General features: G+C 30.9%; 3 protein-coding genes across 3 annotated transcripts; 2 read left to right on the top strand and 1 right to left on the bottom strand.

The window, feature by feature from the left end:
* The first annotated feature begins 12,092 nt into the window (after positions 1-12,092).
* Positions 12,093-15,570, top strand: LOC116769535 (porimin). The gene is made up of 3 exons (XM_032660665.2): positions 12,093-12,279; positions 13,846-14,272; positions 14,533-15,570. Exons 1-3 carry the CDS (start codon positions 12,207-12,209, stop codon positions 14,648-14,650), a joined length of 618 nt encoding a protein of 205 aa, XP_032516556.2. The 5' UTR covers positions 12,093-12,206; the 3' UTR covers positions 14,651-15,570.
* LOC116769737 (crossover junction endonuclease MUS81) lies at positions 15,439-18,577 on the bottom strand. Its single transcript, XM_032660925.2, has 3 exons — positions 17,349-18,577; positions 16,865-17,282; positions 15,439-16,675 (listed from the first exon to the last, which is right to left on the bottom strand). Exons 1-3 carry the CDS (start codon positions 18,431-18,433, stop codon positions 16,340-16,342), a joined length of 1,839 nt encoding a protein of 612 aa, XP_032516816.2. The 5' UTR covers positions 18,434-18,577; the 3' UTR covers positions 15,439-16,339.
* A 691-nt stretch (positions 18,578-19,268) lies between these two features.
* Positions 19,269-27,654, top strand: LOC116769857 (RNA polymerase-associated protein CTR9 homolog). The gene is made up of 18 exons (XM_032661058.2): positions 19,269-19,425; positions 19,495-19,593; positions 19,704-19,943; positions 20,011-20,475; positions 20,744-20,971; positions 21,068-21,274; positions 21,447-21,601; positions 21,909-22,079; positions 22,447-22,661; positions 23,027-23,184; positions 23,585-23,713; positions 24,278-24,540; positions 24,902-25,148; positions 25,355-25,560; positions 25,928-26,048; positions 26,231-26,469; positions 26,722-26,958; positions 27,030-27,654. Exons 1-18 carry the CDS (start codon positions 19,390-19,392, stop codon positions 27,217-27,219), a joined length of 3,606 nt encoding a protein of 1,201 aa, XP_032516949.2. The 5' UTR covers positions 19,269-19,389; the 3' UTR covers positions 27,220-27,654.
* The last annotated feature ends 12 nt before the right edge of the window (positions 27,655-27,666 follow it).

Here is a 27,666-nt window from a genome sequence, read left to right as displayed (position 1 = left end):
ATGTATATACATTATAATATTTTTTCTTTCTATCGTAATCATCAAAAATGTATATATATTTTTAAGTTCCTTCAAATATCATAAAATCAGTTCGAATTTGAAACTGTGAACACTAATATTTATTTGTTTTTGTATCACTATAGCCTAAATCTAAAACTACTTTCGGATTTTAGTGAGATTTCAACACTATAGCTTATACAATATATATTCACTAAAAGTAAAACTATGTAATATGTAGACCCTAAGATGGTTTCCCTTGCTCCTTTGCCGTTATTGAAAAAAGGCTCAATCATAGCGAGATTATATCCACACAAGAACGGAATGTTGAAAATGTAAGCGTCTTCCTTAAACATTGTTTGCAAGCCTTCCGCTTATATTCACTTATATTACTTTGTTTTGAAAATAAATAATATCAGACATATCACTTTCAAAGTATATTAACAACATATTAGAAAGATATGATTTATCTTGCTTATAAGTCATATCTATCTCATTATTCTGAGTGATCTTATTAAGCTAGACATGAAAGATAAAGCACAAAGCCTATTGAAGAGGTAAGAAACTGAATAAAGTATAAAAGTAACTTTAATTTCATGTTTGTTTTCACTTAAATATAACACTTATACATTAAAAAGCATAAAACTTCTTAAGCGACTAAAAAACATATATTACTTATAAAATACTCCTCAAAGGACAACAATCTTTGTCGCATTTCTGTACCTTGAAGTACATCTGTTTGATTTCTCCTAATACAAACTTAGCCTACATTTAGACGAATTTCCCCAAAGACTTAAACACGAGGCAGAACTTCAACTTGCTCTCTAGACGGACAAACAAGTGAACATTGTTCTAAACGTCACAACACTGTACAATGAGGCTAAAATATCACAATTTGTTTTAAAATATAAAATAATAAAATATGCATCGTCTTCAATTAAATTACCTTACATAAATCTATAGTTTTAAAATTAACTTACATAAATATACTTACATAAATTAATTTACATAAATCTATAGTAAGCGTAAAGAAACTCTACCAAGTAATTCTTTAAAGTAATATGGGAATCTATATTTTATCAGCTAAACGCAATAGAAGGGTGAATACAAAATTCGTAATAATCTTATAATTACAACAGAAGACATGTTTATAAAGAAACAAAAAAATATTTTTATCAACACTTATCTAGAAAGTAAAGAAATAGTGGCTTTATAATATTGTAATAAGTAACAAAAAGAACACAAAATTATGTTCAAAATTAAAGACAACATATAAATTACTAGTACCCATTCAGATTTCTTCCCTTATAAATTAAGGCGAATAATCAATTTATATTAAGTTTAAAAAAAAAACACAACTACTATAGAGTATAAAATAAATCAATTGGACTCTTTGTTACCCAAAAAAAAACTGAACACAAAATATAAGATATAAAATTTGGTATACTGAAAAAGTTATTTCCCTTGTGCTTAGAATAATATACTTAAAATGTAATTTAAACAAAAACAGATTATGGAAACAGTACAAGGTTAGAACTGCTATAAAAAATAATAACTTGAGAGATAGAATCAAGTATTATCTTATATTATATAAGTTTAAAGACACACCCAACATTTTATAACTATGCTTGCCCACAAAAATCTTTACGAAAACTGGTCTTAATACATCAAAACGTTATCAGTTGTTCAAGACAAACAAAAACTTATGTTGATATTAGTTCAATATATATATATTTTTATATAAACATTTTTTGTTGTTATCTTGACAACTTTCGTAACAAGAAAACCTTCGTACAAAGTAAATTCCAATAAAAACTAAAAGCGATAGACGACCCAAAATAGCACTTCTTTCTCCTTGGAGGACTTCTGTCGTTAGTATAGGACATACTTGGCGTTATGGAACTATAAAAATAAACAGGTTTATATAAGAATAATAAGATTTAGGTTTAATTTAATAATAGTTAAATAGCACTAGCAGCACTATTTAAAAGACTTCTGGGCAATATTAATTAAGATACGAGGAATAGAGTTTTCAGCGGTACCTCGGTAAAAATACAGCGCCTATTATTGTTAACAGTTATGTTATGGGAAAGTCGAATAATATGATTTTATTTTAGTATAATATATGCTATTCAGGTATAAACTAGAGAAAATTTCATAATGGTTAGAGGTATATTTTTTGAGAAACAGTAAAAACATTATACCATACCATGTTAGCATCTCGTAAACTTTTCATTTATCGTCTCTGCGGCTTTGTTTTTGGAAAACAATGTTTATTAATTCTTAACACATTAAAGAGCTATTTGACATATTTTACATTATTTTTTTAACATTAGTACATATATGAATATGGGTTCTGTGAATGAGAAATAATTAATTTTAATCAGTCCGATGTGTTAATTAAATAAAATTCTACGTTGCTTACGAAGACCTGACGGTGGAAGAAAATATCAAAAGCTGTTGCATAATATCACTTGAAGGGTTTTTGTTAAATTAGAATAACTTTAACTTCTGAACATAATTTACTAATTAATTAGTTTAATAAAATACTATCTGTAATAGCCACAAGGAACCATTAATTTCAATATGAACAAAAAAAAATCCATACATATTTCCATACATACTTATATTAAAACAATTGTGGGTTAAAACAAGTTAAATATATACATACTTCACTATCCATATTTTTTATTAAAAATAACATAATTTGTTAACTTATTATTTATAAACTAGACAAATTTTAATAATAACTGTCTCTGAGACTTAATAATCCTTAAAGATCCATGGACAACATATAACTGTATATTAATTAACAAACTAAATATTAAAATCGAAATTGTTTTACAAATGTTTAAGAGGTACAATTGTTTGTTCTTAATTAAAAGTATAAATGCAAATTTTAACCAGTTTTCAATATCCCATATAATGATATCGGTTTACTTCGAGTAAGTAAATACCCAATCGTTGTTTCACAGAGACTTTATTTGGTGGTGGCTAGAGTATTTTTGGCTTTTTAAGGAGGATTAATGTCCCGCAAAGACCTTGACGGGCTTATTATTATATATCGCTAAGGGACGGATTACAGAACATCGGTGACCCTTTTTGCCGACATGAATTATGGCCTTGGTCGTTTTTTATTCTTTTAGACCTGTACTTTTTCTTTAATTAATATATTCACACCTAAAGCGTCTACTAATTGTGTGTAAAATGTGTGATTATTTTATTCGAAAAGAAAGCTAATGCTCTATGTTCAGAAGTCCAAAGGGCTAGGTGATATATTATTTATTGTGCTTAAGACTTTTGCTCCTGAATTAAATTACATTTCTATTCAGCTCTATTAGCTTCTAAACACATTGGGCACTGAGTCGAAAAACGCTGTAGGTACTTCATTCTAAATCTATTAATATACCCTAAATTGTACATCTGTACTTTTCTATGACCTGATGTAATACTATTTCCATTTTTGTTTTAAAGTTTTATAAAACTAAATGAAATCACCCAATCCTAATTAGAGCATAGAAAGAGTAGTCCAAAAAGTTAAACTTACCGAAAACCTAGAAACCCTAGTAGTCCGGAGAGACGTCAACTACGTTAATGTTTTCTATCGACTGTTCTGCAATGCTCAGAGTTCTGCAATTCTTTGATTAAATTACCAAGTGACGTCATTACTCCTACACACTTCGCTTTAAATCTGAATTATAATTGAGATTATCCCCATTACCTCAAGGCATATGTTTTTCAAACTATTCGGCTATCCATCGCGTTTCATACCAATATATACAAATTTAATCTGAGTGAATAAGTTTCTTAATAATACCTAATACAATAAAAACACACTAAATTATCTCCTAAGACCTATATTAATGCATGAGTATATTTTCAGATGAATATTGCATGATATAGAATCTGTTTTGTTTTTATTTGTGAGTAACAAAAAAGGCTATATCATAAGGGTCACTGAATTTCGTTAACATAATTAGGTATTGTACATGTATTTCTTTGGTGTCCTCTAGTTACCTTTTCTCTTTTTTAAAATAATAAAAAAAAAATTGTATACTATATACTATTGAACATATCGGTGTTTTATTTATTAGAATTGAAGTTTTGAACTCAGAAGATGACATTTATATCGACTTACTTCATTCGTTTATTTTTTTTTACTTGTCAACTCAAACTAACTCAAGTCACAAACCTTTTTTCAGTTCTTACTATTCGCTTTGTGATATTTATTTTGTATTGTTACTTTTAATAATACCGTATATGTTTGTTGGGTTTAATAAAAACTTCTGTTATAGAAAATTAAAGTTGCGCTTTTTGTCTTTTAAAGGTCAAATTGTGTGACAGCAGCAAGACAGAATTCAGATTTAATGTAATAAATTGTAACTTATTATAATAAGAGTAATGGGTGTTTACAAAATCTTTAAAATTTATTATTTTTCTTGCTTTTTTCACTTAAAGGCTTCCATGGTTTTATTTGAAGTTTTTGGTTTTTATTATTTAATTATTCTAGTTAATTAAATTTGCTAATTTCGTGAACAATTGGTACACTTTCCAAAATTCTGGTAACGTTGGATAGCTCATTTATCGAAGAAAGGCTAAGCCTGTTAATATGTTTAAACTGTTAATATGACTGTTAAAATATACTATTTCCAAATTTTAACATTATAAGACCTAGTGCTTTTATTAAACACTTTCAAGTTTCATGCACAAGGACAATAACGTGGTGTACCTACAACGACTTTTTAATGTACTATTTTCAACGCAACGCTAACGAAGTCGTTGAGCAAAAACGATAAATATAAAATTTTTGTGCAAGTAAAAGTTTTAATTTTATTCATACATATTTTAGAAAAATAATTTTACCAATTTATTTGAAAAAAATGGAACTTAAATCTTAACGAGAGTGTTACTCAGATTTCCAAGATACATTGAAAGAAATTAATACTAGCATAAAAATATGCAGAATGGTTATGGAATGGTTATGGTAGGTAACGGAAATAAAAAAAACAACATGTTGGAGTTCATCCACCCCTAACATATTGTGACGAAATTATTTAAATTTGTAATAATTGAAGATATAATGGTTTGATTGCAATAAGGTCTAATTTAATTTTATAAAATAAAAATTGTGTTTTACTCTTATATACAAAAACTTATTTCTATGACCATTAAGCGTATTTTGTCTTAGCATACTTTTAAAAAATGTAGATAATGTAGTGATTTTACTCAACTTTCTCCACGAACAAGGCCGACAAGGCATCCACAACATCCCTAATGTTGCAGATGTCCATGGGTGACGAAGCTTTCCTTCAAACAGGTGGGCCGTCTGTTCGCCAGCCCCTTTGGGACAAAAAAAAATCTAAACATCATCAATCAGTGTGCCAATGTTTTAATTAACATGTTGTTCTGAGATTCATGAACATATATTTAATTCACTGTTACAAACCTCTCCATTTATTGATTGTATATTTTTTTGTATGAAAAATAATTAATCACCCCCGCAATCTTTGCCGGAGGCAAAGAAAATCCTTTTAAACCCTCATAAGTCTTGCAGAAAATATAATTTAAAATAAATTTTTAGCCAGAAACGTTGCATTTTATGCGAAGAAGGGATTATTCATTTTAATACTTGGTATTATAAATATTCTTATAGAAATTTTTGCTCTATAAAGGTAAAATTAAAACGGGCGACAAATTGAAATACACTTATAATTTTTGTTTTAAATGTAAAATTTAAATTTAAATAGAAATATTAAAGATAACCACAACTATGTATTAACGTTAGCCTAGACTAAAAGACCACCTTTCGATAAAATAAAAGAAGAATAAGGTAAAAGGTTTAAAAACCATTCAGTTGCATTTAGCACAATAGATGACTTATTATGACTTGTATAAAGTACATTGTCCTTTATTAGATATTTAGAACATCAAAGTTTACATTATTATATAATTTTTATTAAACCTAAAATATTGTTTAGCTATAATCCTACCTGAGGGCCAATAGAAAAGACTCCCTAGAGGGTAAGCGCATTATCTCAGAGAAAGCCTATTCACTCTTTCCTCAAAAACCCCCAAATCAATACATACACAACATAGAATCACAAAGGCAAATAAAATTTTAAAACCCTTTCTAGGAATCCTATTAATCCAATGAGCCACGGAATCCAATGACGCAAATGTTTTACAGCATCTGCCCAAACGTTGCAGGACTATTTCAAACCCGGCCGGAAATGAGTTATAGAAAGATAAAGAAGCTGTGCTGTAGTAATTACCAGTCGTATTTGGACAACCACAAAATATTACCTTACAGTTATTTTAACCTTTTATGATTGAGGGTTTGAGGATATCTCAAGGCCAAGTTCTGAAGGCAGTTAAAGATATATTCTGAGAATTTTTAGTAGTGAAAAGTTAAGATAAAAGGATTCTTGTGGGCGTTAAAATACATACATACATATAATGTGTTTTGGTAGCTTTCCATTTTATAACATTATCATCATACCAATCGAAGACTTACTAAAATTTACACTCTCTACCATGGTCCGTCTTTTCAACTCCGACTAGTAGAAGAACTGAATTGATAACATTCCACAAATATGATGTCATCTTAAAACACCTTTCAATAAAAAGTCGATATTGTGCAGCAAAAAGGGCAACGCAAAGAGAAGAGACCTCTGATAAACAGCTGCATTGTCTGCCATTGGCTTCGATGAGCAGCCATTAAGTTGATATCCAGGCAATAAGTGCACCAAAAATGCAATAGCTATAAACGTGATAAGGACACTAACAGCAAATATACATATGTACGCACATACTCAGTGTGGTGATGAAAATTACGTTCAAAAGTTTTATCTGAATATGTAAAGTACGTAGCCTCTATATCATACAATCAGGATCTCCTACCAAAAAATCAAGTGCCTCTTATTGGTTCTTGGGTAGGGGCGATTAGCCACAGTATTAAGTGACGACCTCTAACCTAAAAATTACGTATTATTAGTAAAGGAAGTGCAACGACCTCACAAACGTGCTTCCTTAGATAGAGTAAAAAGTATGCAAATAATAAGTGAAATGAAAGTTTGGAAGTAACACCCAAACCCTCCAGATATTTCCATCACGTCCTCTCCTCTGGACGCACAAGAAAATACTTATTAGCAGATAAACCTTTCATAAGTGCTTAATCCCCTATTCATAAACTAAAAATTATTTAGGATTAATAAAATAAAATATTCGAGATGAATTTATATAGAAATATTTTTCATCCATCTTATCCCTTTATTATTCCATCTATAAATTGTTAATAAAAGTGACCTAACGATTATTTACTTATCAGGAAGTCCTCACAGATACACATGGTTTCAGAACTTAATAACTCGTTCTCCCCATATTTGACTAATTAAATTATCCTTTTTTTTAAGGAAATGTATTGAGTATGAATGCGGTACAGAGAAATTCCATATAGTACATGAGACTGAATCGTTAATTTTTTTCGACGGAAATAAAATTACGTATTACCATCGGTTCCGATCACTAGCTGTATGACGTTAATAATTTTTCTGCACTTTACCGCGACGACAAAACAATGTAAAATTAAAAAATGTGTATAATGAACTTTCATACTCATATTCATTAATATATTCTTAACTTTTAAAAGAACTGTTACAGCGTAACTAGTATTTTAACAATCATGGTATCATATTTACCTAATTTTGTTTCCTCCATTTATGATTTTATATTCAAAAAAGTAACTTGTACAATTAAAATGTATGCAGAAACTTGCATGGAACTTTCATCGAAATAATAATCAACGACTTCCTTGATTTGTGAGATTTTCATTTTTGATCTTCATTTATATCAAAATACTTGTAGCTATTTGATCCTCTAAAAGTAATTACTTAAAATCTAAGAGATTCTCTAAGGTACATAAAGGTGAAAATTGCTTGGCAACTTACATTAGGTATTACTAATGAACTTGGATAACTAATCTTGACAGTAAATTTCAGATGTAAGAAAATATTTAATTATAATTAATTCAGTAGAGTCATCGAAAAAAATAACCAAATTATGTAGAACTCTTTAAAAAACATAAAATACTTATATTTATAGATATTGAATAAATCTGTTATTTAGATACTATTTTTTCTTGTCAAAGTATTTATATATTTTGTAAGTACAAGATAAATAAGATAATGATATAAATATAAAAAAAACATTCTCAAGTTATGTTAATTACAAAATACAAGAAGATCAAACTAACCATTACATAAATAATAAAACTCAATTCCCAGTCCCAGCGCCAGAAATGAGCTGTTTTTGTGCATAATAATAATTTGACTACAGATAACGACAATAAGAGAACAAAATTTTAGTATTTAGCTGACCAGTACATTCCTCTGTTGCATTTATTTAAAAACATTTCTACATTAATTGCGTTTAATATGAATTTCTCTAGGTAATATCGTCTACATTTAACTGTCGCTCCCTCTTATTGTAGCTGTCCCTTTAGAATATTCCTACAATTTAGCAAAGTGCTCTATGCTTTTGAGAGCTTTTGCAATGAATTTAACAACTATTCCTGAATACTTTTTTTGTGTCTTGGAACTAAATTCGTCGTCTAGGAACATTTGTCACTTTTACTCTTTCTGTGACATAGTATCATTATATACTATGTCATAGAAAGAGTATATATTCTTATAAGTTACATGAATTTTATGTAAAATATTTTTTATTATAAGTTTTACTAAAACAAAAAATTAAAAAATAATGAGTGTTTCTAAATTCTCTCCGCTTTTATACAAATGTTAGTAATGTTTGTGAAGCTAAAAATTAATTAAAACACGGAAAATATTATTATTAAATTTGCGTTAAGATATTAATAGATATTATATGTTTTAGTACAAAGTACCCAATTGATAAATGAAAATCGACACCTTTTAAGTTAAAAATATTCGTCAAAAAGCAATGAGAATATAATAAATTAAAGTTATAAAAAATTACAATTTAATTCTATTTTTTTTTATTTGATTTGCAACTTATTTTCTTTAAAGATATACAAAGCAGTAAATTTCCTTTAATAGAACTTCCAATTTTTCAGAGGTCTATGAATAATATTAAAACTCTTTTTTTGTTAGAACATTGGATTTAATTGCTGTATAAAATACATTCAGTTATCCCAAAGTAAACGACATATTCTTCACAGATATCTTTTCCAATTTTCCTGTATCGATCAAGCATATGCTAGTCGTATTGTAATTGTGTCAATAGATTCCGCCCACATTAATTTATCAGAAGTGTGTCGGAAACCGTAATGTCACTAATAATAGCAGTTGTACCAGTGACATTACCTATCAGTATTCAGATTTTACAATCGCTGCCAAACAGCGAAGCCACAATAAATTTCTCGATATACATCGCTTTTACGGTAGCATTATATTGACGTGATATATCTCTATTTATTGTTCATAAGAGACACTATAGAAACAACAAATACAAATTTACTAAACCATCTCATTTTGCATGTTTTATAGGATCGTAAAATTGGTATGTAAGAAATTATGATAAGGGATCATTTCATTTTCATTTAGAGTTGGTTTTCTTTATTAGTAATTTTGAATTTTGATTTGGTTATTTGAATTTATAGTTTATTTTCTATAATATAATATACTTAATAGGGGGTATCTAAGTTATAATTCAGATTAAATCAAAATACTTTAGTCTTTATGTTATAACCTCTCGCTAATCCTGGTCTCCATCCTGCGATATGTGACCAGTAAGACGGCGAAGAGCACGATTGCCACGATCGTTGCACACGAGATATTTGACAACACATAAAACTCCAGACACCCAAAGTTTCACTCTGTCTTAATTAAACAAAAATATGTGCGACAGGAATAAAATTTAAATAATTTAAACCTTGTTTCAGTTCATGGCAGAATGAGTTAAATTGTGATATAGCTGAACGTAATTTAATCCTATTTAACGGGGTATAAAAGACTCGACGGTCCGAAAACCAAGAGAGCAAGAGGACAGGTGACGACAATCAATATACAATAGTCAGTTTTTAAGACATATGATGTCATATTGGTTTGCATGCTTGATGTGTTATTAGGAAATAATTATTATAATTATTAAAAGAAAAGAAAATTTTATTTTCAATCGTTTTAAAATCGTACTTTTTTATGTGAAAGGTGGAAAACGAGCAGACGGACTACTTGGTGGGCAGATGCCCATTCTAGACCCAGGGGACTCAAAAAAGAAGAATCGGCGATATTACCAAAATCAATGTTAATTTGAGTGACAAAAAGTGCATAGTATGTATGTTTTAGTACTGTATAATTGTGAGGAAACACAGGGATATACGATCGGTACTATAATACAGATTCGACATAGTATTAGCACGGTAATCAATAAAGAGCTGGAATAATGTTTTATGACAGATTCACAATTGACATCCAACAAAGGGATACGAGATAACAATGTTTTTCAAATGTCAACATTATCTTGGGTTAAACTTGTGTTTATTTAGTTAATTATGGTACACGGGATTCCAGGACAATACCTAATTATTATTTTATATCATAGTGAAATTATATAAAATGGAATGGAACCGATAGGTTAACACAAAAAATCGGGAATAAAAATTCCTGCGGTACCCGCTGATAGAGGAGTTGAAGAAAGTTTCCCCAATACAGGACTATGTAAATAAATATCAACAATACAATAGAAACTCATTAGCTCATTAACTCATTAGCATGGTTGCAAAAAAAATGGCCTATTATACATTTATGCTAAAATAATTAAAGCTATGATTTAAAAATAATATGATTTTCATTAGGCAATGAACAAAATGGAAGTATAAATGAAAGGGCAATTGGCCATTTTGCTCACATCATTCACAGAAGAACCAAATACGATTACAAAGATTCTCAATTATTATGTCTGAAGAACGGCATTTATAGAAAATTATTCCTTTAGCCTTACTACAGAAACTGTTGGAGGCTAAAACGATTTTGCTATTTAAATATTTCGTTTGATGACTCTGGATAATCCATATCACAGAAGACTAGTAAAATATGTTTAATTAATTTGGATTTCATGCTTTTAAACGAGAAACGACTAATCTCTGTCAGTCAGACAGGAGTTAGTAACAGAAACTATTAGACGAAATCTATTTCGTCTAATAGTTCTGAGATCTATCTCAGAGACAAAAAATAAAATATTTCAACTCATGAAAAACTAAGCTGGAGATAAGATTTCAGAATATTAATTCTTTTAAACTAAGTTAAGTTGTAACGTTAGCAGTTGGTTATCTATTCATTTCCAGATATCGATATTTCCAGATATTTCTTGGCACATATTTCAGACGGATTGAACAGAATGGAATCACTGTAAAACTCGCGAAATTCAATCTGGGACAACAACAAGTTAAGCTTCTCAAATACGTCGTTTCGGATGAAGGCATTAGACTATCCGATGATAAATTCAAAGCTATCGTCAAATATACATAGCGTCAAATAACTCTGACATTTCCTAGGAATACAAAATTTCTACAGTGACAAATCTTCATAGGTCGCCTCTAACCAACCAACTAAATAACTAACCAGCTTCACCTTATCTTAAATTCATACCTACACAATGTCGAAACGCTAGATAAAAACATCATCGAGTGACCAAAGGAAGCAATGCGAGCGTTCGATTCATATAAAGTTGGCATTGCTAAGGCAACTCTTCTTGTCCACCTGTCTATTCAAGCCACACTTGCAATATTTAGTAAGCCGTGTTCCAACCAACTCTAAAGTGGTGAGCATAACTAGAATCAACGCTAAAGTAATATCCTGGTACTTATTACTTAAAGCGTAAGTTTAATTACAGGCACTTATTTAAAAGTTTGTCAACGAATATTGCATATACTTTTCAAGTAACATACAAATATCTCATCGACTAAAAATTTACATGAAATTCGATTAATAGTTAAAATTATTTAAGATTCGATTTAAAAATCGATTCGATTTTTACCATCTGTAAATTATTGCCAGTCGAAAAATATTGTTATACAGTTACAATACAGACTACACAAATTAATTGAGTATTTTTCTTCCTTTACACATATTCTTCGTATTAGCATAGAGCTGAGAGCCGTCATTTGTAATTTGTGTTCGTGACTCAAACGATATTTTTGGTCTTTTTACGAAGGAAACCAACAATCTGCGCTCAAAATGATAAAGAAAATTATACTACTGGGTCTGCTGTCGTTTTCGATGTGTTTGAGTAAAGCAGCAGAAGAAAAAGGTAAGATTAATTATTACCAGAACAATCTGGCGTCGCCCATCAAAGTAATTGCGTTCAAATAAAAAAAAATCTTATTCTTGTAAGTCAGCTAGTTCTAAAACTAGTTTTAAATGATAACTTCAGAAAAATCTTAATTGTAGTGACTATTCATTATAAATTTAGGTGCCCATGAACATTTATTGTAAAACGAAAAATAGGAATGCTTTAAAGGAGTCAGATTCCTAATCATACACCGTTATATTAATCTCCAATACATTTCTTTTTTTTTTATCATATCCTAACTAGTTCTAAAAACGTAAAATTTTACACACGTTTAAGTATTGCACAATTTCTTTGTCCGTGTCAATGTATACTTAATGTTATTCAAGTTTTATTTTACGACGAGAATTTAATGTATTGCTAAATCGATCTTGTATTAAGATAAAAACCAGTAATCTTCGAATAAAAAATCAAATGTGTCGTGAAAAAACTTTATCAGGAAAAAAATTGTTGTTTTTTATTCAATAATTATTTAATTAGTTCAAGGCTGATTTATATTACTTTGTTAGATACGTCTTTGTTATAAATATTCCATAAAAATTAAACGAAAATTCCGAGTGAATGTGATTCTCTTAATTTTTTTTCTGAAATAAGTCAATGGTAGACTGCCATCATGTCTCGTTGCTTATTAATTTCTTTAATAATACCTTATAACCTATACCTTCATGACTATTTCCTTGTACCAAAAAGATTTCACAACTAAGACACAGTTCCGCCTTAAACAAGTTCCTATAAGAAAGCTCATAAAAATTGATTCGATATCTGTATTTAATAATAATAATAAAAAAAAGTAAATGTGTACTAATAATATTTATGCACATTAATTGGAAAAGTGTTTAATCGAATGATATTTAAGAAGATTTAATTAGATATGCAACAATGTATATTAATTTATTTTTTAAATTACATACTTTTTCAACTTCTGCACTTTTTGAAACAAATATTTTGAACTGTATCTTATGTTCTCTTTTTTAAAGTGTAACATTTCTGTAAAACCGGTTTGTAATATATTATATTGTCATTAAAATTAACTATTTATGATTACTACATTTTGTACTTAATTACTTTTTTATTACAGTCATGACTTAAAAGCATGATTCTCCCCAACCATGTTCATGTAAAACTAAAAAAATAATATCTTCATTCCCAATTTTCCAATATGATATAGATAATATATGTGTAGCTGTTTAAAAAAATGATTATAAAGTGAAGTTATATTTAAACCTCATCAATATGTGCATATTAAATAGACAAACTTGTTTTAATCTTAAGTCTTGTATCATCTGATTAAAAAAAATTGTTGATCACAAGATGTTGAAATTTATATTAAAATAAGGAAACATATTTTCCTATGACTATGTCTTGTAAATGAATTACTAATTTATTATATGGAATGTATGTATGCTGTAGTTTTTGTGTTCAAAGTTCTGACATTATTAATCATTGAAGTTATTACACTTTTAAAAAAATGTTACTTGATGAAAATACATACATTTTAACTAATTATCTAATCACTTATAATTACAGCTGCAACACCTGCAATTTCTATTGTGGCGAATAGTACCACAACAGACATAAAGGAAAAAAATCTAACCACCTCAATCCCTCCTCATCTGACTAATGAAACATCTACTAAAAATGAAACAGAAATTAACCCAACTTCAACCCAAGTGACACAAGAACCTGCAAAACCCTCGGAGGCAACCCCAGCCCATAAAGAAGAAATTTCTAAGCCCGTTGATAACAAAACCACAGAAAAAGAACCAAAAGCCAAGGAAAATTCCAAAGAGCTTGCCAAAAACTCCACTGAAACCAAAGCGACCACAGAGAAAGCTGCAACTGATAAACCAATGAATGATGTGACCGGCAAGAATGCAACAACAATGAAACCTGACATGCCAAACAGTACACAGGCCCCAAAATCTGAAGATAAACATGTTCTCCAGGCGAGAGGGTAGGTTCAATGAGGTTTTTGTACTTTTTCTGATTTATTATTGTCATGGTTTATAATTTTTTTTTTTTAATATTTTATATAACTATATAACTCTATTAAAATTCAGACATTCAGAATTAATAAAAATTTATTGACTGTGGTTGACTTGATGTCAATATATTTTTTATTAGTCTTTAAAATTTTCTACAGGTTTTTAAGGACTAGAGATGAATAATGATGTTTGTAATTTATAAAATTTAATAGAAACAATTTTGTTGCAGTTTTGATGGACCCAGCTTCATTGGTGGCATGATTCTCACCCTTGGACTCCTTGCTATAGGATTCATGGGATTCAAATACTACAAGAACCAAACGGAAAGAAACTATCACACTCTTTAAAGTTTTCATGGCTTAGATATCTATGTAAGTGCACTATTAGGATTTATATTTAGTTATTTTTATAACTTCTTGTTATGTAATATTTAGAATTTTAAAGAGAATTTTTTTTTTTTTCATTTTATGTGCACTACATTTTCTCGGAAAGAATTCCTGATGTAACAGGGTTTTTATTAATAATATTGAGATTGTACCTTTAATGTGGTGGCTGGTCACTATTCTTTTATTTACTTTGAATTTATTGCATATTATAGTATACTTCAGCCACATAATAGGTGTTAGTGCTAGGTTTCTTTATATTTTTGGCATTTATCTCATATTTGTTTTAAATATAAGTGTTCTTTGTGTATATATGTGCTTGCGATTGGATGTTCTCTATTTTTGACACAAAAAGTTCTTAACATTTCCTAATATTAACACATAAAAATTCTATATTTGAATTTAAAGATATTTATTATCAGTTTAAAAAATTTGTAAAGTTTAACTATTTAAGTGCAATCTAGTATTAGAATTGGGTTTTTGTTTATCTGTGCCATCTCAAAAGCAATTTCAGAAACTTATAATTCCATAAAATAAATATTTAGTTTTAAGCAAAATACATATGTATAAGGAAAACAATGTGATGATAATTAGGGTCTGAATTTATATCTATATTGGTTTGGCACAATCTTTATTTTTGAATCTCTCCTATATCTCAATTTTTTTTTTGTACTAACTGCTTAATTTATATATGTAGAATCTCTGAAATCTGATTATAATGTTTGTGCTAAACCAATCACGCTGTTTACTCGTAAATGGTTATGTAAACTTGGAAAAGTTGATTCCATCCTAAAGTGCTCTTAAACTGAACTATTTACAGATGATTCATAAATTGTCTCTCATGTCACAGTCAATAGTTGTGTTAATAAAGTATATATACTAAATTTTTTGTGTTATTTCATTTATTTTTAGTACATTCAATATAAAATTATACAAACGTTTCATATAAAACTCACTTTTTGGCAGTTATTTTTATAACAGATTTTTTAATTTTACCCAATATAAATCTCTAAAGCAATTTTTTTGTGTAAAATATATGTACTCGTCAATATACATATAGCAGTTGCAGATAATGAAAGATGTTTTGCAATTTGCTATTTTTTATTATAAAAGGCATTAAATATTTTTAATAATTCACCCTTTTCACAGAATACTTAATACTAACAGTCTATGACAAAATCTTTTAAGATTTTTCCTTGATACCTATAAGTTATCTACAAAAAACAATGATCGAAGTAAAAAATAACTAGACAATATTCTTATAAAGATAAAACAGTTCTTGATTTAGTTTATAACAGTAAATATTCAATTCTTTTAAAATATTTCCTACAAACCTATTTTTATGAAAGAATATGTTTATCTGTAACATTTCATAGCACAAAAAATAGTGTCTCGGTTATATTCTACAAAAATATATATCTTTTTATGTACATTATTTACAATAATTAATCTAGTAAGGAAACCTGTACAACATGATTATTATCTATTTATAACTAATTGGTCATTTTTTTTAAAACAATTTTACATAACACTGCCATCAAATTATTGCGATTTTAATTAAAAATACTACAGAACTATTATCCTTACCTTCACAGTTCATCTCAAACTATTTTATTAAGGGACTAAATTCACTCAGATATCATGAGATAAAAGTTACGTTAATTCTCTCAATGTAAACAATTTGTACAGTTTTTTACTTACACGAGGTCCTACATTACGTTTACTCTTGCCTTTAATATTAGCTAACAACAGTTCACCTTTTTTTTTATCACAATTTTCATATGCATCCATTAATAATTTTGGCGTTCCGTATTCATTAGTTATAGCCACAGCTTTATCTGCTGTTAATCCTCGTAGTTGTAAAAGCATTTTTATAAAGGTACATTTCAAAGACAAAGGTTTATTTTTTACGAGAGCTTTTTTAAAATAATTGAATGTCATCAACATGTCGCCTTCCGCCATTTTGTGGTGACCCTTAACAGAACAATTCTGTAAAGAAAAAAGAAAATCTTTCATAAAGCAATATACCTACTTTTATTTTATGTTAGTATATAATAAACATAAATTATATTTTTCTATATAAATATAATTCCTGAGTGAGCTATTCTATAAAGAGATAAATAGTTTTGAAACATTTATATATATTTTTGATTATATTAATGTAGTGATCATATTTACCTGATATTCGTTAATTATTTTCATTGTCAGAATGGCTAAGAATCTAACAGTAGCCGCCAATGAATCTGTTCGATGTACCTGAATCTCATCCCTAATTCTCGTATTGACCAATCCTTGCATCAATGTCTGATAGGGCAAACCAACATATTTACTATCATAATTTTCAACCAAGTAAACAACTTTTGCTTTACTTTTCTTCAATCTGAATTTCTGTTCATGATATCTACCATCTTTTATACTATTCGCGAAATCGTCCATTCTTTTCCTCTCAACTATATAAGGCAGCACTAATTCTTCTTTACTTAACCTGTGCCTTGCTATCCATGCAAAATCACCGACACTCAAAGATCTAAACTCGTGTTGAAGATTAGGATATTTCTTCATTTGGAGCATCAGAGGATCATTCTTCTTAGCTAAGCTGTAAGAAAAATGTATATTAGTGGCAACACTTACAAAAAAAACATTAATTAATATAAATACACACCCAGAAGTTTCTTTAACATCGACAAATAAAATAATATCATATGAACCAGCTTCAAATTCCACTACTTCTTCAACCTCTGTATTACAAGTGTCAATGCCGTTTCTGGAATTAATTGGAACATTATTTTTAGATCCGTCACAATCGTCTTCTTCGGGTTGTTTTGAATTTGTAACTTTAGGTTTTTCTCTATTTTTGTATTCTTTATACAGTACCTTTGCAGTTTTAATACCCAATTTTGTCAATTTAAATACTGGAGTTTCTCCATTCTTTCTCATTACAAGGCCCTTTGATACAAGGTTATTCATATTTGCCCATAACAAATTATGTAAAGCATCTGAAGCATTTTTCATAGAACTCTCAATGTATTTATGGGCTAGTTCTAGCAAATCCATCTTACTAATACCCTGCTTTGAATTCACTATTGAATGTTCCCAGAGACCCATCACTATAGCATAACTACCAGACTTGTAGATAGGTTTGTATTTTAATTTCCTTTCCCTTCCTCTAAGTGATTTTTCCAATTCAGGACTCAGAGAGCTGTAGTTAGCTTGAATTAAATTAGAACAGTAATCTTTTCGAGATCCTTTTAGCACATTACTTTGGGATGGTACCTCTTGAACTTCTTGTACTTCATTGTCAGATAAGTCATCTGTTCCACAAGGCACATCAGTAGTAAGCTTGGTGCACTTAAAAATGTTTCTTGCAGATTGTTTCTCAAAGTCATCTTTGGTAATGTAATTGTTTTTGGCTTTTTTAGAACTGATATCTATTGGCTCTAGTTCAGGTAGGGTTGTGCTAGTAACTTTGGAAGAATTATTATCCAATTTATTTGAGCTTGTGTAAGCTTGTAGACGCTTATCGAGGAAAGAGCATAGTTTATTATCGAAACCTTTTAGTATAGCACACTCCGCGCCACTTTCTAACGGTAAAGGATACTTGGATAATGAACTGATAGCTTCATCCAATGAATATTCTAAATTGTTCAATTCAAGCTTTGCCTCATCCTGTAGCTCCTGAAGCCATCGTTGAAATAATGGATTTGGTCTGGTTCGTTTTAAAGTTATTCTTTTACTATTAACAGCCATATCGTGAACTTTCAGAATTGGTAGCTACATTAGAAAAAAATATATATATTAGTTGCTACTACTAAAACATAAAAGTAATAAAAGCAATGATTCTTTCATTATAAAAAAGAGGATTAAATGTTTAAATTAATTAATAATTTTCAAATTTTTATTGACAACATCAATGTCAAAATATTTTTAAACAGCTGTCATAAATAGATTCTAGGATACTTTCGCCAGTCATAACTATTAATATTGTTAAAAATATTAATAAACATAAAAATTATAAATTCTTAATTAACATATGTATTTTTTAAATGAAAAAATCGAATTCAATATTTCTACTTCCATTAATTAATAAAATCTATAGAAATAAAAAAATAGCTTTTTAAAAACTTAATTTTATTCAGCGTACAATACAATAGCGGAGGATTTCTGCTTTTCACGTAAATGGCATCTTTTATCAAGGAATATTATACTACATTTGACGTTACGTTAAATTGACCTTACATTCTAAGACATTAAAATCCTAACCATGATATTTTATATCTACTATTGGTGTTCTGAAGGCGTTATAATATTTTATAGACAGGACAAATTCTTTAATTCAGCAAGGCAATTAAATTACAAGGTAAGTTTTAAAAGACTTCGTAAAAGTGCAATGTATTTACAATTAAAATACTTAAAAAGACTTCATTTGGAGTTTTACTTTGAACAGATGAGTAATAAAGAAAAAATATAATATTCTTTATTACATTCTAAAGTTATTCAATTGTATTTCCAACATTCATATATGTATTATATTTATATATTATCTGTACGCATATACCGTTTATTATCTACATTCGTCTTATGTTAAATTTTGCCAATTTCAGATGTGTTGTTTGATGTTTCAATGTTTGTAATTAATGGTTAATGTTGATTACAAAACAGATATTCTTTATTTTTAAGGAGATGTTATAAAATAAAACATTAAAATGTCGCTTGAAATTCCATTGATGTCCACCGATGAGGTAATAATATTCTATGAGAAGTCCGTCATTTGATATTTTTTAATATATAAGACTTTCAACAATTTTTAGGTGATAGAGCTTGATCCCGAATCTTTACCGTGTGGTGAAGAAGTGCTTAGTATATTGCAACAAGAGAGATCCCAGCTAAATGTCTGGATTAATGTCGCAGTGAGTACTAATTAACCTATAAAGAAAATGCATACGTATCGTAATAAAAAACCTTACAAGTGACGGATTTTAAAACACTCTTAAATTTAATAATATTGGTAATTTTATAGCTTGCCTACTACAAACAAAACAAGATCGATGATTTCCTTAAAATTCTCGAGGCATCCCGAGTGGATGCAAATATTGACTATAGGGACTTTGAAAGGGATCAAATGCGAGCACTTGATATGTTGGCTGCATACTATGTTCAAGAGGCAAATAAAGAAAAGTCTAAAGACAAGAAAAAAGAGCTTTTTACTGAAGCTACTTTGCTTTATACTATGGCAGATAAAATTATTATGTATGATCAGGTGAGTCACTATTCTTTTCTCAGATATTTTGTTAAAATTTCTTTACCTTAGAACAATCTTTGAACAGAATCATCTTCTTGGGCGAGCATATTTCTGTCTTCTTGAGGGTGATAAAATGGCACAAGCAGACACACAGTTCAATTTTGTCCTCAATCAATCACCAAATAATGTGCCATCACTGCTCGGTAAAGCCTGTATTGCTTTTAACCGAAAGGATTATAGAGGAGCTCTAGCATTTTACAAAAAAGCTCTAAGGACGAATCCTAACAGCCCAGCTGCTTTACGTTTGGGAATGGGCCATTGTTTCATGAAATTAAATAATCAGGAAAAAGCCAGAATGGCGTTTGAGAGGGCATTGCAACTTGATCCTCAATGTGTCGGAGCTTTAGTTGGGCTATCGATCTTGAAATTGAATTTACAAGAGAGTGAATCCAATAAGATGGCAGTCATCATGTTGTCTAAGGCATACGCAATTGATCCCAAAAACCCAATGGTTTTAAATCATTTGGCAAATCATTTCTTCTTTAAAAAGGTAAGTAATTTTAAGAGTATTTATCATCAAAATTTTAAAAATATTTTTAAAAATGTTTTTAAAATATGAAATCTTACTTAATCATATATTTGATTATTCTGTTCATTTGACATGTAATTTATATGGCGGTCTATATGTTGACCAGCTCATTTAAGTATACACTTAATATATATTACTCAATTAAAGAATAACTTTCTAATATTGTTATATATACCCAAATACATATAATGGATTCGAAGTGTCATTAAACAAAAAAAAAAATTATTAGGATTACAGCAAAGTCCAACATCTTGCTCTGCACGCTTATCACAACACTGAGAATGACGCAATGAGGGCGGAAAGTTGTCATCATTTGGCCAGAGCTTATCATGCGCAAGGTGATTGCGTTAAAGCATTCCAATACTACTACCAAGCTACGCAGTTTGCGCCACCGAATTTCGTACTACCGCATTATGGCCTCGGACAAATGTATATATACAGAGGTGACACTGAAAACGTAAGCATATAATAAACTGTTTGATGCCACAGTTTTATATTGTGTAAAAAATTAATAAATATTTTGTTACGAAACACTTTTTAATTTTAAAAACAGGCGGCTCAGTGCTTTGAAAAAGTTCTTAAAGCTCAACCGGGCAACTACGAAACTATGAAGATTCTAGGATCTCTATATGCTAACTCTCCATCTCAATTACAACGGGATATAGCGAGACAGCATCTCAAGAAAGTAACCGAACAATTTCCTGATGATGTAGAGGCTTGGATTGAATTGGCACAAATTTTGGAACAAAATGATTTACAGGTGAAAAATATTCAAAAATATATATTTTTTAATCTATAATAAAAAAAAATATCCCATATAACAGGTGTTATAAATGTGTTATTGGCAATATAAATATTTTTATTATGGATCACTACTACAGAATAATATAATTAGTGTGTTTTTTTTCAACATCTCATATGTAAATTTCTAGGGTTCACTGAATGCATATACCACAGCCATGAAAATACTTAAAGAAAAAGTAAATGCTGAGATTCCAGCAGAAATATTAAACAATGTTGCCGCATTGCATTACCGGCTTGGTAATTTAAATGAAGCTATGAAATATTTGGAGGAAGCCTTGGAAAGGTTAATAATTAAAACATTGTACTTCATTTATTCATTTTTAATAAAGAAATTGAAACAAGAAGTCGACATTTTAATATTTTTTTACAGTTTCTCTACTATTATTTTTTACTTGTAATATCTAGTACATACTTACAAAACTGTTATGCCCTTGCGAAATGAAAAATATAAGACTGGTAGTAATGTCTTAATTTAGGTGTTAAAATAATATTAAAAAAAAAAATTATATATATATGCATATATATGTATATGTTTGCGAACAATCAATAAAATTTAAATATTTTTTCACTATAATGCTACTGATTCACAGAGAGAAAGTGGAAGCGGAGACTCTCGATGCCCAGTACTACAATTCAATATTAGTGACAACCATGTACAACCTGGCGAGACTTAACGAAGCGCTCTGTGTATACAACAAGGCTGAGAAACTGTACAAAGATATATTGAAGGAGCATCCCAATTATATTGATTGCTACTTGAGGTACGATATTGATAATGTTACACCTCTTGGGTGCAGTAGTTTGTAAAGAATTAGAATTGCAAGAAATATATATATATATACATATATACCAATAAAAAAAAAACAATTTGTGTGTCTCTGAATGCTTAACACAAAGAATACCATAAAGAGATTGTGTAGTTATAAAAAGTTTGGATTATTACTTAATTTTTATTTACATTAAATTGATAATATGTTAATAAATAAAAAACTTCAAAAAAGTATTTATACGAATAATAGAATAATTATGATTATAGACATAAGATTTACATAAGAATATACATATAAAGGTGTATGTAACCGTCTAAGACTAACGAATATGGAATAAAATGTTACCACACTATAATAGATTGGGCTGCATGGCAAGAGATAAAGGGCAGATATACGAAGCGTCGGACTGGTTCAAAGAAGCTTTGAAAGTGAATATAGAGCACCCGGACACGTGGTCGCTGCTGGGGAACCTTCACCTGGCGCAGCAGGAGTGGGGTCCGGGGCAGAAGAAGTTTGAACGGATCTTACAAAACTCCACCACGTCCAACGACGCCTACTCGCTGATTGCGCTCGGTGAGGCTATATGTAAAATATAATAGATTTGGCACATGACTTCGTTCGTCTTATGTTCAGAGAGATATAAAGAATGACGATTACTTAACACATTATATATGTTAATTGACTTCGTAACATAGCGTTTAAGTGGCGGGACCTTATATTACATAAACTTGTGATGTGCTCCCCTGCATATACGGAATGAGAGGATAAATTATTGCCTAAATTTCCTAACGTCTAAGCTACTTTATTGGAAAATTTCATCGAAATCCGTTTAGTGTGATACACATCTATACATCAGTGGAGACGCTTTTATAATATAAGTATAATCATACATATCTGAACTGTAATTTTCAGGCATTTTTTTAAAAATAATATTTCAGGCAACGTGTGGCTTCAGACTCTACACCAGCCAGGTCGTGAGAAGGATCGCGAGAAGAGACATCAAGAACGAGCTCTCGCTTTGTATAAACAGGTGCTGAAGAACGACCCGAAGAATATATGGGCAGCCAACGGTATAGGATGCGTGCTCGCTCACAAAGTGAGCTGTTTGATGGTTATAATAACATTAGAAATAATACTTTATTCACCTAAATCCTTTAGAAATTACGGCTCAGTCGAAAAAATTGTCAACGTTATTAACTAGTGCACTACAGATGGTAATATGGGTCGTCGGCATATAAAATAGTACACAGCAATAACTAGGAGAGTAGAAATTGATAACTGAATATGATAGCGGAACAAAAAAGAGTTTAAGAGAAAATATACATGCGCTCATCGACCGCACAGTGAGGTGAATGACGGGTGTTAAATATCACACAAGAAATACTATACTTAAAGCTATTCAGCTGTATTACTATCTTTAGACAATAAAAAAATAATTTTGTATGAATCAATAAGAATTTAGTACAAATTTGATATGAATTTCGTGTTCATTACAGGGTTGCATCAACGAAGCTCGCGATATCTTCGCCCAGGTGCGGGAAGCGACGGCTGATTTTCCAGACGTCTGGATGAACATTGCTCATATATACGTGGATCAGAAACAATACATAAATGCCATACAAATGGTGAGTGTCAATATACAGGAGTATATATATACATAGATATATGCATAGAGGGTGGGGGAGAGACCAAAAATATTTATACTGCTTTCATAGACACTTTGTTGAGAGAATTTAACTTTTTTTTTTCAATTCGAATTTTTAACACCTTAAACAGAATCAATAAAATTTGTTTTAGGATTGTTTTAATGAGAAAACAGTTGAATTTTTTAGATAAAAATAATGTATATTGAACAATATGTAGTAAATATTTATTATATGTTATATAGTGATGTCATTTAATTTAATTAATAAAAGTGAATGTAATGTTTGTGGTTGTGGTAATTTTTAAAGACCTTCTATGGATTTTGTAAGGAACAAAAGAGTATATAACTATCCGACACTTTAAATTTTTAAATATTTTTTTGATTTCACGCAGAACCACCAAAGATTTCTCTCAAAAAAAACTTCCTTTATATATGTATATATATATGTTTTGTAAAGTTTATTGCTGTTAGCCCTGCGACTTTCAAAGCGACACCGGTGGAGTCCTTTATAATATCCCTCCATATAATAAAATTTTTATTGCAGTACGAGAACTGCATAAGAAAGTTTCGGACCCATCACGACGTGGAGTGGTTGACGTGGCTCGGGCGCGCTCAGACACTAGCGGGTAGAGCGCGTGCCGCTCGCACGTCTCTACTGAGAGCACGTCGGGTAGCGCCCCACGACCCCGCCCTACTCTACAACACCGCGCTCGCTCTACGACGCCTGGCTGCCCACGTGCTGAAAGACGAACGATCCGAACTCAGGGTCGTACTGAGAGCGGTTCATGAACTACATGTCTCACATAGGTTGGATTATAGCTACATACTCACATTAACTTAATTCGACCGTTTTAGCTTTATACATATATAATAAAACTATAAAGTTTACATATAACAGCACATGTTACATGGGTTAGCAGATATCACAACTGTAGTTAAGCTACGACAGCTTGAACACAGGCTGGCTGGACCGGGGAATCACCACCCTCTCCCAGAACATAGGCGTGAAGTAGTAGTGAGAGAGCCGGTTGCCTTTTCCCTTTTCCGCAATCAAGGCCGACAACGCCTCCGCAACTTCCCTTATGTTGCATATGCCCATAGGCGACGGTCACTCCCTGCCATCTAGTCTGCTCGTTTGCCACCTTTGATATAAAAAAAAATGTTCCAGATACTTCCAACGTTTGTCCAACACCGAGGGCACGCCCGCTGTGACGGACGGCGCGGCGACCACTGAGGTTCGCGAAACGACCGGCCCACTCGGCAGTGGGGCAGCGGCCGCGGCCGAGGCCAGGACATGCGCCGACCTACTCTCCCAGGCGCAGTGGCATGTAGCGAGAGCGAGACGGCAACACCAGGAGGAACTCACACTCAGGGACAAGCAACGAGAACAACGAGAGGCCTTCAGGAAACAACAGGTACGAATGTTATATACAGGGGCTTTGATTTGGTGTAGAATTATTGAAGATCACGATTCAACTTACGGAATAATGTTCACTGATTTATAGTCCAAACAAACATAACGATGGCTTATCTGTAATATATAATTGAATATAAATTTTCAGAGTATGGAACTACTCATTGTTCGAATCTTAGGAAAATAATCAATTATAATAAATTACAGGAGGAAGAACGCAAACGGAGGGAGGAGGAACAAGCGAAAAGCACAGTGGAAATGTTACAGAAGCGACAAGAATACAAGGAGAAGACAAAGAACGCGTTGTTATTCGCGGATATGCCGTCTGAGAGCAAACAGAAAGGACGAGGCCGCAGGAGAGACGAGTATATATCAGACTCTGGCAGCGAACAAGACAGGCCGAGGGAAGAAGGGTTCGTACAGGAATTAGTTTCGGTTTCGGTTACTTTTCAGCAAAATAAAAAACATCTGCGTAGTTTATCCGAAAAATATTAGTTTCATTTAAATGAATAAAACTCGCGAAAATCTTAGATCTCAATTATATTATAATATATGATACTGGTGTCTTAGTATAGTTCAACCTCATGCCGACAAATTTTCCTTAGTAATATATAACCTGTATGTCCTAGGATTTTTTTTATTTTTTTTTCCAAACAACGTTCATGGCACTGGTTAATAAATATTAAATATGCTGATATTAATTTAATAATTGCCTAGTTGTATTCTAAGTTACACACGCTGATACTTTAAATAGTATTAAATAATATGCTTTGATTAAAGGGAACCGAAACAACGTAAACGCAAGCGCGATGCCGAAGGACGTAAAGGTAAAACTAAGAAGAAGAATCAACGAACCAGCGACACTGATAGTGATGCGCCGAGGAATAAGAGCAGAAAGAAGGTGAGGCACTATTATTATATATTTTTTAATCTATACACCTACGATATAAGCTGTGTACTGTAGCTCGTCAGTCGTTTACTGTTTGACCAATAAACAAAATCTCTACATCACTTGTGCTCGTATGGACGAAAAATAAAATGAAAGAGAATGTGTGAAAATGTCTTACAATCTATCTTATACAGGGCGAAAGGGGTATCGGTAAACGCGAGAAAGCCAAAATGGCGGAGGATAAGCTGGGAGCTAAACAGCGCGCTAAGATCGTATCAAAAGAAACTATATCGACTTCGGAATCAGACTCCGATGGTGGTAAGCGCAAGTCACGCAGCCGGAGTCGCGGCGGAAGTCGCAGCGGAAGCGGGAGTCGAAGTCCTCCCGCCAATAAGGGACGGAAGAGGATTATGTCGGCATCAGACAGTGACAAGTGAGTAAAAAAAATCCTAATTCAATGTTGATATCCAGATTGTTGCCGGTTCGAATCCAGCTCGTGGGGATACATTATTCAGGCTTTATCATTCATTTGTATATTAATTCAAGCACTAGCCTTATTTTTTTTTTTCAATATTATAAATGTAATTACTCGGATTACATTATAACGTTGCTTTTATTTCATCATCGAAATCGGAGTATAGTTAATTTAATTTCACATTTGCTTGACACTTTTCATTTGTTATAGATCACGTTCAAAAAGTCGATCGAAGTCGAGAAGTCGCTCGCGGTCCGGTTCAGCTAAGAGCCGACCAAAATCAAAGAGTCGATCCAGGTCTAAAGACCGATCCAGATCGAAGAGCCGCTCGAAAAGCCGATCTAGATCAAAAAGTAGATCTCGCTCAAAAAGCCCTTCCAGGTCGAAGAGTCGCTCTCGGTCCAAAAGTGGATCTAGATCCAAAAGCCCATCGAGATCGCGATCAAGGTGAATATAATATCGAATAAAAATTTAAGAAATAATGCAGACTTGATTAACATAAAATTACTATTTTTTAGATCCAAAAGCCGTTCCAGGTCAAAGTCGAAGAGTGCGTCGCGTTCCAGGTCAAGATCCAAAAGTGGATCACGCAGTCGTTCTGGATCGAGATCTCACTCTGGATCTAGATCTAGATCCGGTTCAAGAAACTCTAGACCCGCGACACCCGAATCTAGAAAATCAGTCTCAGCTAGTGAAGATGAAGCTTAGTCGGATATTTAAGATGACGTATAAACACAAGATATCTCTAAGATATTCGGAAATCGCTTTCATTGTGTTTTTAATTTTCTTCGGTTAATTATAGAGAGTTTGTTTTCATTATAAATGTTACTATTTTATCTTAATGTCTTTCTTTGTATGTATGTTAACTATACAGGAATATCCATTATTGAATTTTCAACTCCAAGAAAGCCAATTCATATAGAACTATACTATATAACATGTACTGATATTTGCTAACTGTATTGTCCTGTAGTGTTGTAATCATTAATTGTATTTTTGACAAGATGTGACCCAAAACCTGTATATAACTGTTCCTTCTTTAATTGAATTATCTGTCAATTTTTTTTTTTTTTTTGGTAGTACAATGATTTATTTCTCTTATTCTTCAATGTTGTAAGATAATAAATACTACTTTAGCTATAATTTTATTTTATT

Source organism: Danaus plexippus, chromosome 14, assembly GCF_018135715.1.
Source record: "Danaus plexippus chromosome 14, MEX_DaPlex, whole genome shotgun sequence".
Lineage (NCBI taxonomy): Eukaryota > Metazoa > Arthropoda > Insecta > Lepidoptera > Nymphalidae > Danaus > Danaus plexippus.
Note: the sequence above shows the minus strand (reverse complement) of the source record. Positions and strands in the feature narration are given on the sequence as shown.

Coding starts and splice junctions, on each gene's coding strand:
- LOC116769535 (XM_032660665.2), top strand. CDS start 12,207: ATGATAAAGAAAATTATACTACTGGGTCTGCTGTCGTTTTCGATGTGT. Junction 12,280..13,845: donor TAAAGCAGCAGAAGAAAAAG/GTAAGATTAATT, acceptor TTATAATTACAG/CTGCAACACCTGCAATTTCT. Junction 14,273..14,532: donor CATGTTCTCCAGGCGAGAGG/GTAGGTTCAATG, acceptor ATTTTGTTGCAG/TTTTGATGGACCCAGCTTCA.
- LOC116769857 (XM_032661058.2), top strand. CDS start 19,390: ATGTCGCTTGAAATTCCATTGATGTCCACCGATGAG. Junction 20,972..21,067: donor ACAGAGGTGACACTGAAAAC/GTAAGCATATAA, acceptor TTTTAAAAACAG/GCGGCTCAGTGCTTTGAAAA. Junction 26,959..27,029: donor CCATCGAGATCGCGATCAAG/GTGAATATAATA, acceptor ACTATTTTTTAG/ATCCAAAAGCCGTTCCAGGT.
- LOC116769737 (XM_032660925.2), bottom strand. CDS start 18,433: ATGGCTGTTAATAGTAAAAGAATAACTTTAAAACGAACCAGACCAAAT. Junction 17,283..17,348: donor GATGTTAAAGAAACTTCTGG/GTGTGTATTTAT, acceptor TTTTTCTTACAG/CTTAGCTAAGAAGAATGATC. Junction 16,676..16,864: donor AAATAATTAACGAATATCAG/GTAAATATGATC, acceptor TTTTCTTTACAG/AATTGTTCTGTTAAGGGTCA.